This window comes from Pseudophryne corroboree, chromosome 5, assembly GCF_028390025.1.
Source record: "Pseudophryne corroboree isolate aPseCor3 chromosome 5, aPseCor3.hap2, whole genome shotgun sequence".
NCBI lineage: Eukaryota > Metazoa > Chordata > Amphibia > Anura > Myobatrachidae > Pseudophryne > Pseudophryne corroboree.
Genome location: NC_086448.1, coordinates 68,243,627 through 68,257,878, shown reverse-complemented (window position 1 = coordinate 68,257,878; position 14,252 = coordinate 68,243,627). Strand labels below are relative to the sequence as shown.

The window sequence follows — 14,252 nt, the reverse complement described above, 5'->3', positions numbered from 1 at the left end:
GCAGTGACAGGCGGATATTGTGTTACATTGGCAACACAGTACGGCGTGAAGTGTTGCACGTACATCACGAATAGCACCGAGGATCCGGTAGAGGTCATAGACCAAAAGATGGACGATATTCTCCAATTGAAGTGGGAATTTCGCCGAAAACACAATCTCACTCTTGCTGCTGTAGGTAATGAGCTGACTGGTTGGGTGTCATGGTTGAACCCGCGAAATTGGTTCTCCGGTTTAGGAGACTGGGCTCAAGGAGTCATAATGGATGTTGGAAAGTTTCTCCTATGTATTTTAGGTGTTGTTATATCTATTGGATTGATATTTAGATGCGGGCAGGCTCTAATGAGGTGCAAACAAAGTACAAGAGTGATGAGTTTGAGGAGTGAGGAAACTGTAATTAACCTGGATTTGATTTATGACCCAATGATAGAAACCAGGATGTGATGAAAATGCGATTATACGGTCCGTTTCTTTCACCTGTTTTTCTGCTTTTCTCCAAGATAAAAAGACCCCCTTGGACGAGGAAGCTGACGAGACGCTATACAGACAACGGATGGACCAAAGAAAGAGTTTTGACCACTTGAGAAATGGACACTTGATGAACTTTGCCATGGATCCCCAGTTTCCCTAGTATTTTTAAACTCACGCTAGCCCAACATTTTTTGTAAATCTAATGGCATTGACAAAGCTTATTGCTCACGCTTAATGAGCAAAACAGCGCAAAGAAGACGACTTTCAACTGATACCGAACAAAACTTCAACGACAGATGTACATTTACCTGACATAGAATATCATTGCATTTTCCATAAGTGTTCTTCATCTTCATCTCTACAACCCTCAGGTAATAACACACATAGTATAGGGAATACAGGCACAGATATCAGCAATCACATATTCCCCCATTCATGTATCATCAACTAAAATGTGCTCCCCATTTTGTTCAAAATCCGAAAAGAGCTCGGTAAAGTTTGACAGCCCATCCACAGACCTGTACCACAGGATAAGAAGGAATTCAAATGTATACTTCGCAATACCTCGAAGCTTGATTTACAACACGTACGGCACGATGATACATGACCCCCCAAGCATGGACTCATACACACATGCTTCTGCTATCTCACTAGGTCATACCCTCTTCACACCTACTCCTCTCTCCTCCCCTACCCAACCATGGAAATGAATTAACCCCTGACATATATTTTTCTCTTTTTGAAATGTTTTAGAAGGTGGCAGTTATTATTGACTGCCAAAGGGTGGACTGTCAAAGTCAGAAAAATATCCCTATGCACACTGCCATATTTGCACCTCACACTGGTCCGCGCTGCGCATGCGTGCGCTTTCCCGTGATAGCGCATACCCGCTGATGCGTGCATCCGCTCGCATCGGTATGCGTATTTACGGTAAGGAGTATGTAGTCGTAGCGTGCGACCCAATCGTTACATATTTCCACAATTAACGTAGTTTATAGATCATGGTCCTTTTGATAGATTCTGAAAGTTTGGTTAATATAGAATGTCCCTGAACGGAGGGATCCCTCTTTGTATTGTAGGAAGGGTCTAACAGGAGTCATACAGCAGTGTTTGGTACCCATCGGAAGAGTATTTAAATAGCAATATTCCGGTGTTGGTTTGGAGCGTATTAATCGCTCGTGCGAATAGTTATGGACATAAGGAGTTTATGTCCATTACTATTATTTACTCTTACTCAGGTATGCGGCGGGAAACCCAGTGTCCCACCCACCTGAGCTGTTTGAAATCGTCACAACCCACCTGTATGAATCAACCTATGACCTTTTGTTATGATGCGAAGCCGAATACCTGTGTCCAATGGACGACAAGATTGTAGGGACCATTGGATTGCATTGTGTGTGGAGCATAAAAGACGGGCCTGTGGCATCCAGCCTTCACTTCTCATCAAACGGTTCTCATTGCTGATAATCGGGAAGCTGGATGTCCAGAAGCGCTTGCGATCGTTACCCTTGTGCGTAAGTTTTTCTCCGTGATCATATTGTCTTACTGTGAGCCATTTCTCTCATCTCTCTCTCTCTTTCTCTACTCTTTCTCTCATATTTTTCCCTTGATTAGATTGTATTGTATTGTATTGTATTTATAGTGTAGTTATTTGGTTAGGAAGTCTCTGTTATATTGTAGTGTATCATTTGTACTGTGATTCCTTTTTACAAGTATATTAGTTATAATACATTTAATAGGCTTTGGACCCTAAACAAGTATCTGTGTATTTTCTCATAGTGTTAAGTGTTCACAGAGCGTCGGTGAAGCTCAAGCAGCTTTGTAGTTAATCAGGTTACACCAGGTTGCACTTACACACTGTCTCTACATAAAGGTATACTGTGTATCTCATGGTTAAAGGTATAATCAAGGTATAGCGTTGTGAGCGTCTGCGCCGCTGGTGATCTCCTCGTGGTCTCGAGCGTCCGCTACGCCATAGCGAATCATTACGTTTGTCTGTAGCCAATAGTGTGCCAGTCTGTGATCTCTGGGCCGTGAGCGAACGCGACGCTTGAGCGTCTCGCCTACGGCTGAGCGATCGTTACGCAAGTAGCGTACCCTTACGGTACTTCTTACGTAGTCAGCGTACAGTGTTCTTAGACCTCTTAAAGGGTAATTTATACGATAAATAGATTCAGCTTTATCACAGTAAAGGAGTAATTAGCAGAAGTTACTGCTCCAGGTCCTACATGTTAAACAGAAGATAGAACTCCCCTCCCGCCCGAAGGACATCAAAGCTGCCGCTGATACCACCCCACACCCATACCGCTGGAGGATGGGTAGGGGCCCCAGTGCATTGCTTTGCCCAGGGGCCTACACTGCTGTTAAGACGACCCTGGGCTTCACTAGACCGTCATGAGACAGTAACCAAGCATGTATAAGGATGAAAGAGGTTCTAGCTCAGAGCCAAGAAGTCAATTGGGTCAAAATTCCCTATCTAGTCCCATGTTCCCTGTAAGCACTTCAAGAATCACCATTCCTGCTTAGTGTACTGTCTATCAAGGGAACAGAGAATGGTTATCCTTGAAGTCAAGTGACTGAGGTGGAAGTATTGGACTCGGGGAGATGTATCAAACCTTCCAGAGAGGTAAAGTTGAGAAGTTGTCCATAGCAACCAAAAAGCTTCTAGCTATTATTTATCCAACACAGTTTACAAAATGCCAGAAGCTGATTCTTTACTTTATCTCAAAGGTTTGATACATATATCCCTCAGTTTTGCTGGGAGTGTGCAGAAGATGGGCCGGTGGTTTTACATGTGATCTAGCTATCCTCTGCTCCTTCTGTACATGAAAAGTTAACAATCTTATTGTCCATTGGCTGCAGCATGCATATCTCTCGTTACAACAGCTGCTTTGATCCTAGCTATACACAACAAATGTGTCACTGTAGGTTACATCCAGAACCAAATGTACAGCAATACAGGATAATTCAGTGGCCTTTACAGCACTGGATAACTTACTGATACTGTGCAACAACTTGCCGCGTGGTTATACCGTGAGCCAGCGTCGCAGCACAGACGCACTTACCTGCCTGCAGCTTTCCCAGGGAGTCGTACGCCGCGTGCTGAGGTTCCTCTTTGAAATTGTGGAATTTCACCAATTCAACGGACGCGACTTTCCCGCTAAGTTTCAAATCAAAAACTTCACAATGGCCGGGTGGGAATGGGTCAACCCTAGGACACGAGGTCATTGAGTGCTTTATATGAATGAGGCCTAGAACGAGGAAAGAAAAGAAACGATATGCTGTATCATCAAAGCTTCCACTTCCATGAGGCCGGGCCCCGGGATTTTTTGAGGTAATAACTTGGGGTAAATAACAGACCTATATTTTAACAGTGTGTGATAAAAAATCAGAACAATAATAATTAATTATAATGAACTAAAGGAAATGTCTCATTTATAGCGGTTACGGCTTGATTCTGAGTCGCAGGGACAGCGGCCGCATGTGTGGAAGTCCCAGACAGACACATTAGCTATCTTATGCTTATGCCTGAGGCTCCGTGTTTGTAGGTGCACCACCCACTGGTCTTCCGTCCACAGCCGCACCTGTCATCATTAGTATAAGACACTTACACCTGTCACATGCTAGGTGCAGGAGATCCGCCAGAAACAGGCTTCCCGTCTTCATATCCTCATACGCATGACTAAAGGTGGGTACACACTAGAAAGATATATCTGCAGATCAATTGATCTGCAGATATATCTATGGACGGAACGGGCAGTGTGCTGTGCATGCACACTGCCCGATCCGTCGGGGACTGACGTCATGAACTGGGCAGGCGTGTGCACACGCCCGCCCAGTTCTGCTGTCAATCACCGCCGACCGCCGTACACACACAGCGACGCGCCAATATATCGGTAGATATATAGGCCGTCGGCTGTGCTGCGCGCCAATATATCGGTAGATATATTGGCCGTCGGCTGTGCTGCGCGGCCGACACGATACGTCTGTGAACGACGGAGTTCACAGACGTATCGGCCGTACACACTGGCCGACGGACCTGCGATATATCGGCCGTTCAAGAGAACGGCCGATATATCAGCCAGTGTGTACGGGCCTTTAGGATAGCACAGATCTCTGGCACAACACTTCCATAACACTCCCACAAAATGGATCACTTGCGTGCATTCACAAGGTAGCTCCACAGACACCCAGAGATGCCCATTTCACGGAAAGGGAACACAAGCCCTACACGAAGCCACTGTCCTGATATGTATGCATACTACAGGGGGAGATGTATGAAGCAGTGTAAACAGTAGAGAAGTGAGCCAGTGGAGAAGTTTCCCCATGGCAACCTATCAGCTTTGAAGCAACAATTTTCAAGTATATTCTAAAATTATAGATAGTAGCCATGGGCAACATCTCTACTGGCTCACTTCTCCACTCTTTTCACTGCTTCATACTGTACATCTCCCCCCATGCTTTTGAAGTTGCATGTGACTCAGAATCAGGCCCTATATCGGTAACCTCTTTACAGCACATGTGACTTCTGGGATCCCCATTTCCATGGCAACACTTTCAATTAAAACTTTATTCATTGGGTATACAATGACAAGAGTGTGGACTGAGACTGGCGTTCCACCTCTAGGTACACCCGAGCTCATTAGGCGTGACAGGGCTTTACAGCTTTTAGCCCTCTCCATAGCATGGGGACACTAGCAATGTAGGATTCTGTCTAAGCATCAGGGCCGTAACTAGGGCTGCCTGACCAGTGCCGCCGGTCAGGGCACAAGACTGAGGTCAGGCGGCACTTGCATTTGGCTTGCCTTGAAACGCACCTTTCAGCCTAGTTCTTAAGATGTCCCCAGCACTCAGCTGCCTGCTTCTGGCCTACTCTTGACATCAAGATATCCCTGGAGCTGGGGGCGGAAAGGACGACCCAGGGTGACATGCTATAGCCCTGCTCAGCACTTACCTGCTTAACTGCAGCATGCTTAACACTTACCTGCAGCATGCTTAAAATACTTAGGGGCTGATGTAATAAAACTCATCATGGTAAACTTATACCTGCCCTGTAGCAGGTGCCATAGATACACCTTCTAACAGGCATATACGTGCCTACATTCTGGCATGCATGGGCTGCATCTGCATGAACACGCCCTCACTGATCTGTGCTTATGTCAGATTACCCCTTTCCTCCACCATGCAGTACCACCTCTACGGTCATAAGGTTGTCACGCCAAATGCTTCCAGGCCTGCATAGGCACATATGCAGGTGGTAAGATATGCTCAATATAGGGGACGCGAGTCATTAATGAGGTGTTATCAGGAGATACAGCGATCTGCTAAAGCCTCACAACTGGTTTCCAAAGTCTCCCTAATGGGAGTCTCATTGCAGTAAAACAGCAGTCACATATTTGCCTAACACTCAGAGTGGGGGGGGAATGTACTAAAGTTGAAAATGCAGCCAAGACTCCAAAAATCCATTCCATATGTACGAAGCCCTGGAATGTGATACATTCCGGAGTTTGGATACGGTGGGTGACGCCATCTTTAGACCCTGTGGGAGAAATCTTTGGGCTTCTTTTCGTGTTCCTTCTGAGAGGGATCTAATCGGATCCCTCCCAAAATCCCCTGTGGCGGTGCAGGTTAATCTGCACATGTGCAGAAGGACTCCCATATCCTAAACACGGAAGTCCTTTTATCGCAATGGACAGGGCATTTTAAGGTACATACTGGCATTATTAACGCCAGTATGTACACAGTAAGTGGTGAGATATATTGCAACGCAGATGTAATGCTTAGTACATACCACCCAACCACTGATTACAGTCCCGAACCACTGACTAAAGAACAGCCGATGAAACCAACGTCTACAGAAGTGACATCCATGCAAACTGTCATATACAGTACTCATATTATTATTATTATTATTATTATTATTATTATTACAGTATTACTAGGTGATTTATCGCGCCCTATGGGCGCTCTTCACACCGTCGTAAGGTGCTACGCCCCCTTAACCCTTGCACGCCCTTGTGGTGTGCAATATTTGTATTATATGGAGTATTACCTCCAATCATAATTGTGTGAGTGGTTAAATATTGCACGGACAAAGGGCATGCGATGGTTAAGGGGTCGTAGCCCCTTGCAATGGCATGAACAGCGCACGCAGGGCCTGATGAATCACCTAGTAGGTGCTGTGATTGGGGCAGTGGAGTTTGTGGGGGAGAGGCAGATGGGGAGGAGGTCCCGGGGTGCCTGTGGGTGGGGGAGGGGTGGTTGCAGGGGTTCCACGGGTGGGGGAGGGGCTGCTGGGAGCTATCGTTTATTTAGTGCGTCTACTTCCCTGTAATGCAGGCGCTAACAATAGTGACTGGCTGGCAGAACTGACTGACTCGCTGAATCAATGTAAAAGGTGAGAGTGCTGTGCAGTGTCAGTGACACTGCACACCCACTGCACTGCACAGCACTGTCACCTTTTACATTGATTCAGCGTCCAGGCATTACCCTCCACGATATCACCCACTCTATCCATTACATTAGCCATCTCGGGGCTTCCAGGCCGGCAGCCCAGGTGCTGTGTTTCGGAGTCAGGGCCTCTGGGGATCTGGGCGTGGCTGTGGCAGGGAGGCACTTCTGTGACATCACGCCCAGAGGAGGTTCCGGGGCACAGAGAGTATGCGGTGCAGGGAGGGCTATGAAAGCCTTCCGCTGCGCTGCTATCATACACATCTATGCCAGTGGCCGCAGCAGCTTTTGTTCCACCTGCGCTGCGGCTAGGGAGTGGGGATTGTAGATGCCGGAGGGGGCAGGCGGACTGGCAGCAGGACATAGGACGGTGCAGTAAAAGGATTTCCCCCCCCCCTATCTACAGCGCAGAGACTTGCTGCAGATGCAGTGGCATACCCTCCAGCTGTACCTTTTTGGCAGGTACAGTATCTTTTTTTATGGTCTGTACCGATTTTTGGCTTTCCAAACTTCCATTGAAAGTATAGGAAAAGGGGCGTGGCCACGCCACTTACGCATGACCACGCCCCCTTTTTCGAATTTGTAGCGATTTTTATGTGTAAATTGCTGGAGGGTATGTTGCTCCAGATGCAGTGAGACTATTTTGGGGTGTGGACCTGGAGCTGCAGCTCCATCAGCCCCATTGTTAATCCTGCTCTGGGAACACAGCAGCCAAAGGACAGAGCCTCCCATTGGATGTAACCTGTGTGGGAGGGCGTTTCTCGCCCAATCAGCTGTGGACTGGGTGTGATAGACCTGCTGCTAACCCAATGAGAGCTCCTAGCCACGCCCAGCGTTATACACACAGGCACAGAGTCACAGACCTGGGCTATTATATAGGAGATTATAAACATGATCAAAATCAGTATTTTATAAAGGCTGAGCAACTAGAAGTTCAAGCATTTACACTTTAGACTCGTCCCTGGCTCCTGCCTCTTCTTGCACTTACCTTTTGCTTCAGAGCAAACCGCCAAAAACCCATCGTCAGTGAGGAGCTTGAAGAGTGGCCGGACTCCATACGAGTCTCTTCCCAGAAACACCTTCCGGTTGGCTGTGTCCAGAAGGATGAAAGAAAAAACTCCATCCAGTAAGGCAGCCGTCTTCTCTATTCCATATTTACTGTAGAGATGAAGAATAACTTCCCCGTCCACCAGAGTCTGATACTCAAAACCCAAATGTTTCTGCAGCTGTTACAAAAATAAAAAATGCAATATACCATTTTATTACTAATAATATCAATAATAATGATGATGATGATGATAATAATATAGCTCACAGAAAGCACAGGGATAGACTAGGGATAGCATAGGGCTGCAGCTTGACAGTGTTAGTAGTAAATGCTACTTTTGCATTATCCTATTTGTACACAATAATAGGAATTTAATACCTACCGGTAATTCCTTTTCTCGTAGTCCGTAGTGGATACTGGGAATGTACTTTAGTACCAAGGGGTATAGATCGGGTCCATTGGAGCCTGGCACTTTAAGAAATCATTAGTGTGTGCTGGCTCCTCCCCTCTATGCCCCTCCTAGCAGACTCAGTCTAGGAAAACTGTGCCCGAGGAGACGGACATACATTGAGAGAAGGATATAAACACAAAAAGCGGTGAGGTAACGAACCAACACACAACAACAATAAAGATAGCAGAGCTAACCAGAACAGAGGAAAGCAACGCTAAATATAATAAAGGATAGTGACGCTAACCAAACATGGGCACAGGGACAGCAACAGCAGACCCAACCAAGAACACTTACAACCATGTAAACAGGAATACGAAGCACTGAGGCGGGTGCCCAGTATCCACTACGGACTATAGGAAAAATAAGATTTTACTCACCGGTAAATCTATTTCTCGTAGTCCGTAGTGGATGCTGGGAACTCCGTAAGGACCATGGGGAATAGACGGCTCCGCAGGAGACTGGGCACGTCTAAAGAAAGCTTTAGGACTACCTGGTGTGCACTGGCTCCTCCCCCTATGACCCTCCTCCAAGCCTCAGTTAGGATACTGTGCCCGGACGAGCGTACACAATAAGGAAGGATTTTGAATCCCGGGTAAGACTCATACCAGCCACACCAATCACACCGTACAACTCGTGATACTATACCCAGTTAACAGTATGAAATATAACTGAGCCTCTCAACAGATGGCTCAACAATAACCCTTTAGTTAGGCAATAACTATATACAAGTATTGCAGACAATCCGCACTTGGGATGGGCGCCCAGCATCCACTACGGACTACGAGAAATAGATTTACCGGTGAGTAAAATCTTATTTTCTCTGACGTCCTAGTGGATGCTGGGAACTCCGTAAGGACCATGGGGATTATACCAAAGCTCCCAAACGGGCGGGAGAGTGCGGATGACTCTGCAGCACCGAATGAGAGAACTCAAGGTCCTCCTCAGCCAGGGTATCAAATTTGTAGAATTTAGCAAACGTGTTTGCCCCTGACCAAGTTGCAGCTCGGCAAAGTTGTAAAGCCGAGACCCCTCGGGCAGCCGCCCAAGATGAGCCCACTTTCCTCGTGGAATGGGCTGTTACTGATTTAGGATGCGGCAATCCAGCCGCAGAATGCTCCAGCTGAATTGTGCTACAAATCCAGCGAGCAATAGTCTGCTTAGAAGCAGGAGCACCTATTTTGTTGGGTGCCTACAGGATAAAAAACGAGTCAGTTTTCCTGACTCCAGCCGTCCTGGAAATATAAATTTTTAAGGCCCTGACTACGTCCAGTAACTTGGAATCTTCCAAGTCCCTAGTAGCCGCAGGCACTACAATAGGTTGGTTCAAGTGAAAAGCTGATACCACCTTAGGGAGAAACTGGGGACGAGTCCTCAATTCTGCCCTATCCATATGGAAAATCAGATAAGGGCTTTTACATGACAAAGCCGCCAATTCTGACACATGCCTGGCCGAAGCCAAGGCCAATAACATGACCACTTTCCACGTGAGATATTTCAAATCCACAGTTTTAAGTGGCTCAAACCAATGTGATTTTAAGAAACTCAACATCACGTTGAGATCCCAAGGTGCCACAGAAGGCACAAAAAAGGGGCTGAATATGTAGCACTCCCTTTACAAATGTCTGAACTCCAGGCAGTGAAGCCAGTTCTTTCTGGAAGAAAATCGACAGAGCCGAAATCTGGACCTTAATGGAACCCAATTTTAGGCCCATAGTCACTCCTGACTGTAGGAAGTGCAGAAAACGACCCCGCTGAAATTCCTCTGTTGGGGCCTTCCTGGCCTCACACCACGCAACATATTTTCGCCAAATACGGTGATAATGGTTTGCGGTTACTTCTTTCCTGGCTTTTATCAGCGTAGGAATGACTTCCTCCGGAATGCCCTTTTGCTTTAGGATCCGGAATTCAACCGCCATGCCGTCCAACGCAGCCGCGGTAAGTCTTGAAACAGACAGGGCCCCTGCTGTAGCAGATCCTGTCTGAGCGGTAGAGGCCATGGGTCCTCTGATATTATTTCTTGAAGTTCTGGGTACCAAGCTCTTCTTGGCCCATACGGAACCACGAGTATCGTTCTTACTCCTCGTTTTCTTATTATTCTCAGTACCTTTGGTATGAGAGGCAGAGGAGGGAATACATAAACCGACTGGTACACCCACGGTGTCACTAGAGCGTCCACAGCTATTGCCTGAGGGTCCCTTGACCTGGCGCAATATCTAGTTTTTTGTTTAGGCGGGACGCCATCATGTCCACCTGTGGCCTTTCCCAACGGTTTACCAACAGTTGGAAGACTTCTGGATGAAGTCCCCACTCTCCCGGGTGTCGGTCGTGTCTGCTGAGGAAGTCTGCTTCCCAGTTGTCCACTCCCGGAATGAACACTGCTGACAGTGCTAAGACGTGATTTTCCGCCCATCGGAGAATCCTTGTGGCTTCTGCCATCGCCATCCTGCTTCTTATGCCGCCCTGTCGGTTTACATGGGCGACTGCCGTGATGTTGTCTGATTGGATCAGTACCGGCGGGTTTTGAAGCAGAGGCCTTGCCAGACTTAGGGCATTGTAAATGGCCCTCAGTTCCAGAATATTTATGTGTAGGGACGACTCCTGACTTGACCAAAGTCCTTGGAAATTTCTTCCCTGTGTGACTGCCCCCCAGCCTCGAAGGCTGGCATCCGTGGTTACCAGGACCCAGTCCTGTATGCCGAATCTTCGGCCCTCTTGAAGATGAGCACTCTGCAGCCACCACAGTAGAGATACCCTGGTCCTTGGAGACAGGGTTATCAGCCGATGCATCTGAAGATGCGATTCCGACCACTTGTCCAAGAGGTCCCACTGAAAGGTTCTTGCATGGAACCTGCCGAATGGAATTTTGCTTCGTAAGAAGCTACCATTTTTCCCAGGACTCGTGTGCAGTGATGCACCGATACCTGTTTTGGTTTCAGGAGGTCTCTGACTAGAGATGACAGCTCCTTGGCTTTCTCCCGCGGGAGAAACACTTTTTTCTGTTCTGTGTCCAGAACCATCCCCAGGAACAGCAGGCGTGTGGTAGGAACCAGCTGTGACTTTGGAATGTATAGAATCCATCCGTGCTGTTGTAGCACTTCCCGAGATAGTGCTACTCCGACCAACAACTGCTCCATGGACCTCGCCTTTATAAGGAGATCGTCCAAGTACGGGATAATTAAAAACTCCCTTTTTTCGAAGGAGTATCATCATTTCTGCCATTACCTTGGTAAAGACCCTCGGTGCCGTGGACAGTCCAAACGGCAGTGTTTGGAATTGGTAATGGCAATCCTGTACCACAAATCTGAGGTACTCCTGGTGAGGATGGTAAATGGGGACATGTAGGTAAGCATCCTTGATGTCCAGGGATACCATGTAATCCCCCTCCTCCAGGCTTGCAATAACCGCCCTGAGCGATTCCATCTTGAACTTGAATTTTTTTATGTATGTGTTCAAGGACTTCAAATTTAAAATGGGTCTCACCGAACCGTCCGGTTTCGGTACCACAAACAGTGTGGAATAGTAACCCCGTCCTTGTTGAAGTAGGGGCACCTTGACTATCACCTGCTGGGAATACAGCTTGTGAATTGCCTCTAGCACAGCCTCCCTGCCTGAGGGAGTTGTCGGTAAGGCAGATTTTGAGGAAACTGCGGGGGGGAGACGCCTCGAATTCCAGCCTGTACCCCTGAGATACTACTTGAAGGATCCAGGGATCCACCTGTGAGCGAGCCCACTGATCGCTGAAATTTTTGAGGCGGCCCCCCACCGTACCTGGCTACGCCTGTGGAGCCCCCGCGTCATGCGGTGGACTCAGAGGAAGCAAGGGAAGAATTTTGATTCTGGGAACTGGCTGACTGCCTGGTGCAGCTTTTTCCCTCTTCCCTCGTCTCTGTGCAGAAAGGAAGCGCCTTTGACCCGCTTGCTTTTCTGAAGCCGAAAGGACTGTACCTGATAATACAGTGCTTTCTTAGGCTGTGAGGAAACCTGAGGTAAAAAATTTTCTTCCCAGCTGTTGCTGTGGATACGAGGTCCCAGAGACCATCCCCAAACAATTCCTCACCCTTATAAGGCTCTATGTGCCTTTTAAAGTCAGCATCACCTGTCCAGTGTCGGGTCTCTAATACCCTCCTGACAGAATGGACATTGCATTAATTCTGGATGCCAGCCGGCAAAATATCCCTCTGTGCATCCCTTATATATAAGACGACGTCTTATGTTCGCAAAATAGTATCCCTGTTTGACAGGGTTACAGACCACGCTGTAGCAGCACTATCTGCAGGTCTCAGTCTAGTACCTGAGTGTGTAAATACAGACTTCAGGATAGCCTCCTGCTTTTTATCAGCAGGTACCTTCAAAGTGGCCGTATCCTAAGACGGCAGTGCCACCTTTTTTGACAAACGTGTGAGCGCCTTATCCACCCTAGGGGATATCTCCCAGCGTAACATCCTCTGGCGGGAAAAGGTACGCCATCAGTAACTTTTTAGAAATTACCAGTTTCTTATCGGGGGAACCCACGCTTTTTCACACTTCATTCACTCATTTGATGGGGGAACAAAACACTGCCTGCTTTTTCTCCCCAAACATAAAACCCTTTTTTAGTGGTACTTGGGTTAATGTCAGAAATGTGTAACACATTTTTTATTGCCGGGATCATGTAACGGATGTTCCTAGTGGATTGTGTATATGTCTCAACCTCGTCGACACTGGAGTCAGACTCCGTGTCGACATCTTTGTCTGCCATCTGAGGGAGCGGGCGTTTTTGAGCCCCTGATGGCCTTTGAGACGCCTGGGCAGGCGCGGGCTGAGAAGCCGGCTGTCCCATAGCTGTTACGTCATCCAGCCTTTTATGTAAGGAGTTGACACTGTCGGTTAATACCTTCCACCTATCCATCCACTCTGGTGTCGGCCCACAGGGGGCGACATCCCATTTATCGGCATCTGCTCCGCCTCCACATAAGCCTCCTCATCAAACATGTCGACACAGCCGTACCGACACACCGCACACACACAGGGAATGCTCTGACTGAGGACAGGACCCCACACAGCCCTTTGGGGAGACAGAGAGAGAGTATGCCAGCACACACCAGAGCGCTATATAATGTAGGGATAAACACTATCACTGAGTGAATTTTCCCCAATAGCTGCTTGTATAAACAATATTGCGCCTAAATTTAGTGCCCCCCCTCTCTTTTTAACCCTTTGAGCCTGAAAACTACAGGGGAGAGCCTGGGGAGCTGTCTTCCAGCTACACTGTGAAGAGAAAATGGCGCCAGTGTGCAGAAGGAGATAGCTCCGCCCCTTTTTCGCGGACTTTTCTCCCGCTTTTTTATGGATTCTGGCAGGGGTAATTACCACATATATAGCCTCTATATATTGTGGTATTTTTGCCAGCCAAGGTGTTTTTATTGCTGCTCAGGGCGCCCCCCCCAGCGCCCTGCACCCTCAGTGACCGGAGTGTGAAGTGTGCATGAGGAGCAATGGCGCACAGCTGCAGTGCTGTGCGCTACCTTGGTGAAGACTGAAGTCTTCTGCCGCCGATTTTCCGGACCATCTTCATGCTTCTGGCTCTGTAAGGGGGACGGCGGCGCGGCTCCGGGAACGAACACCAAGGACGGGTCCTGCGGTCGATCCCTCTGGAGCTAATGGTGTCCAGTAGCCTAAGAAGCCCAAGCTAGCTGCAAGCAGGTAGGTTCGCTTCTTCTCCCCTTAGTCCCTCGTTGCAGTGAGCCTGTTGCCAGCAGGTCTCACTGTAAAACAAAAAACCTAACATATACTTTCTTTCTAGGAGCTCAGGAGAGCCCCTAGTGTGCATCCAGCTCGGCCGGGCACAGAAATCTA

At 47.8% G+C, this 14,252-nt stretch overlaps 1 protein-coding gene across 1 annotated transcript in view; it reads right to left on the bottom strand.

Annotated features, from left to right (window-relative positions):
- ASNS (asparagine synthetase (glutamine-hydrolyzing)) overlaps window positions 1–14,252 on the bottom strand; it is a 225,167-nt gene that overhangs the window by 194,548 nt on the left and 16,367 nt on the right. The window contains exons 3-4 of the mRNA XM_063921342.1: window positions 7,907–8,144; window positions 3,534–3,719 (exon numbers count right to left, since the gene is read on the bottom strand). Of these exons, the coding sequence (XP_063777412.1) occupies window positions 3,534–3,719; window positions 7,907–8,144 (424 nt within the window). The remainder of the gene's footprint in view (window positions 1–3,533; window positions 3,720–7,906; window positions 8,145–14,252) is intronic.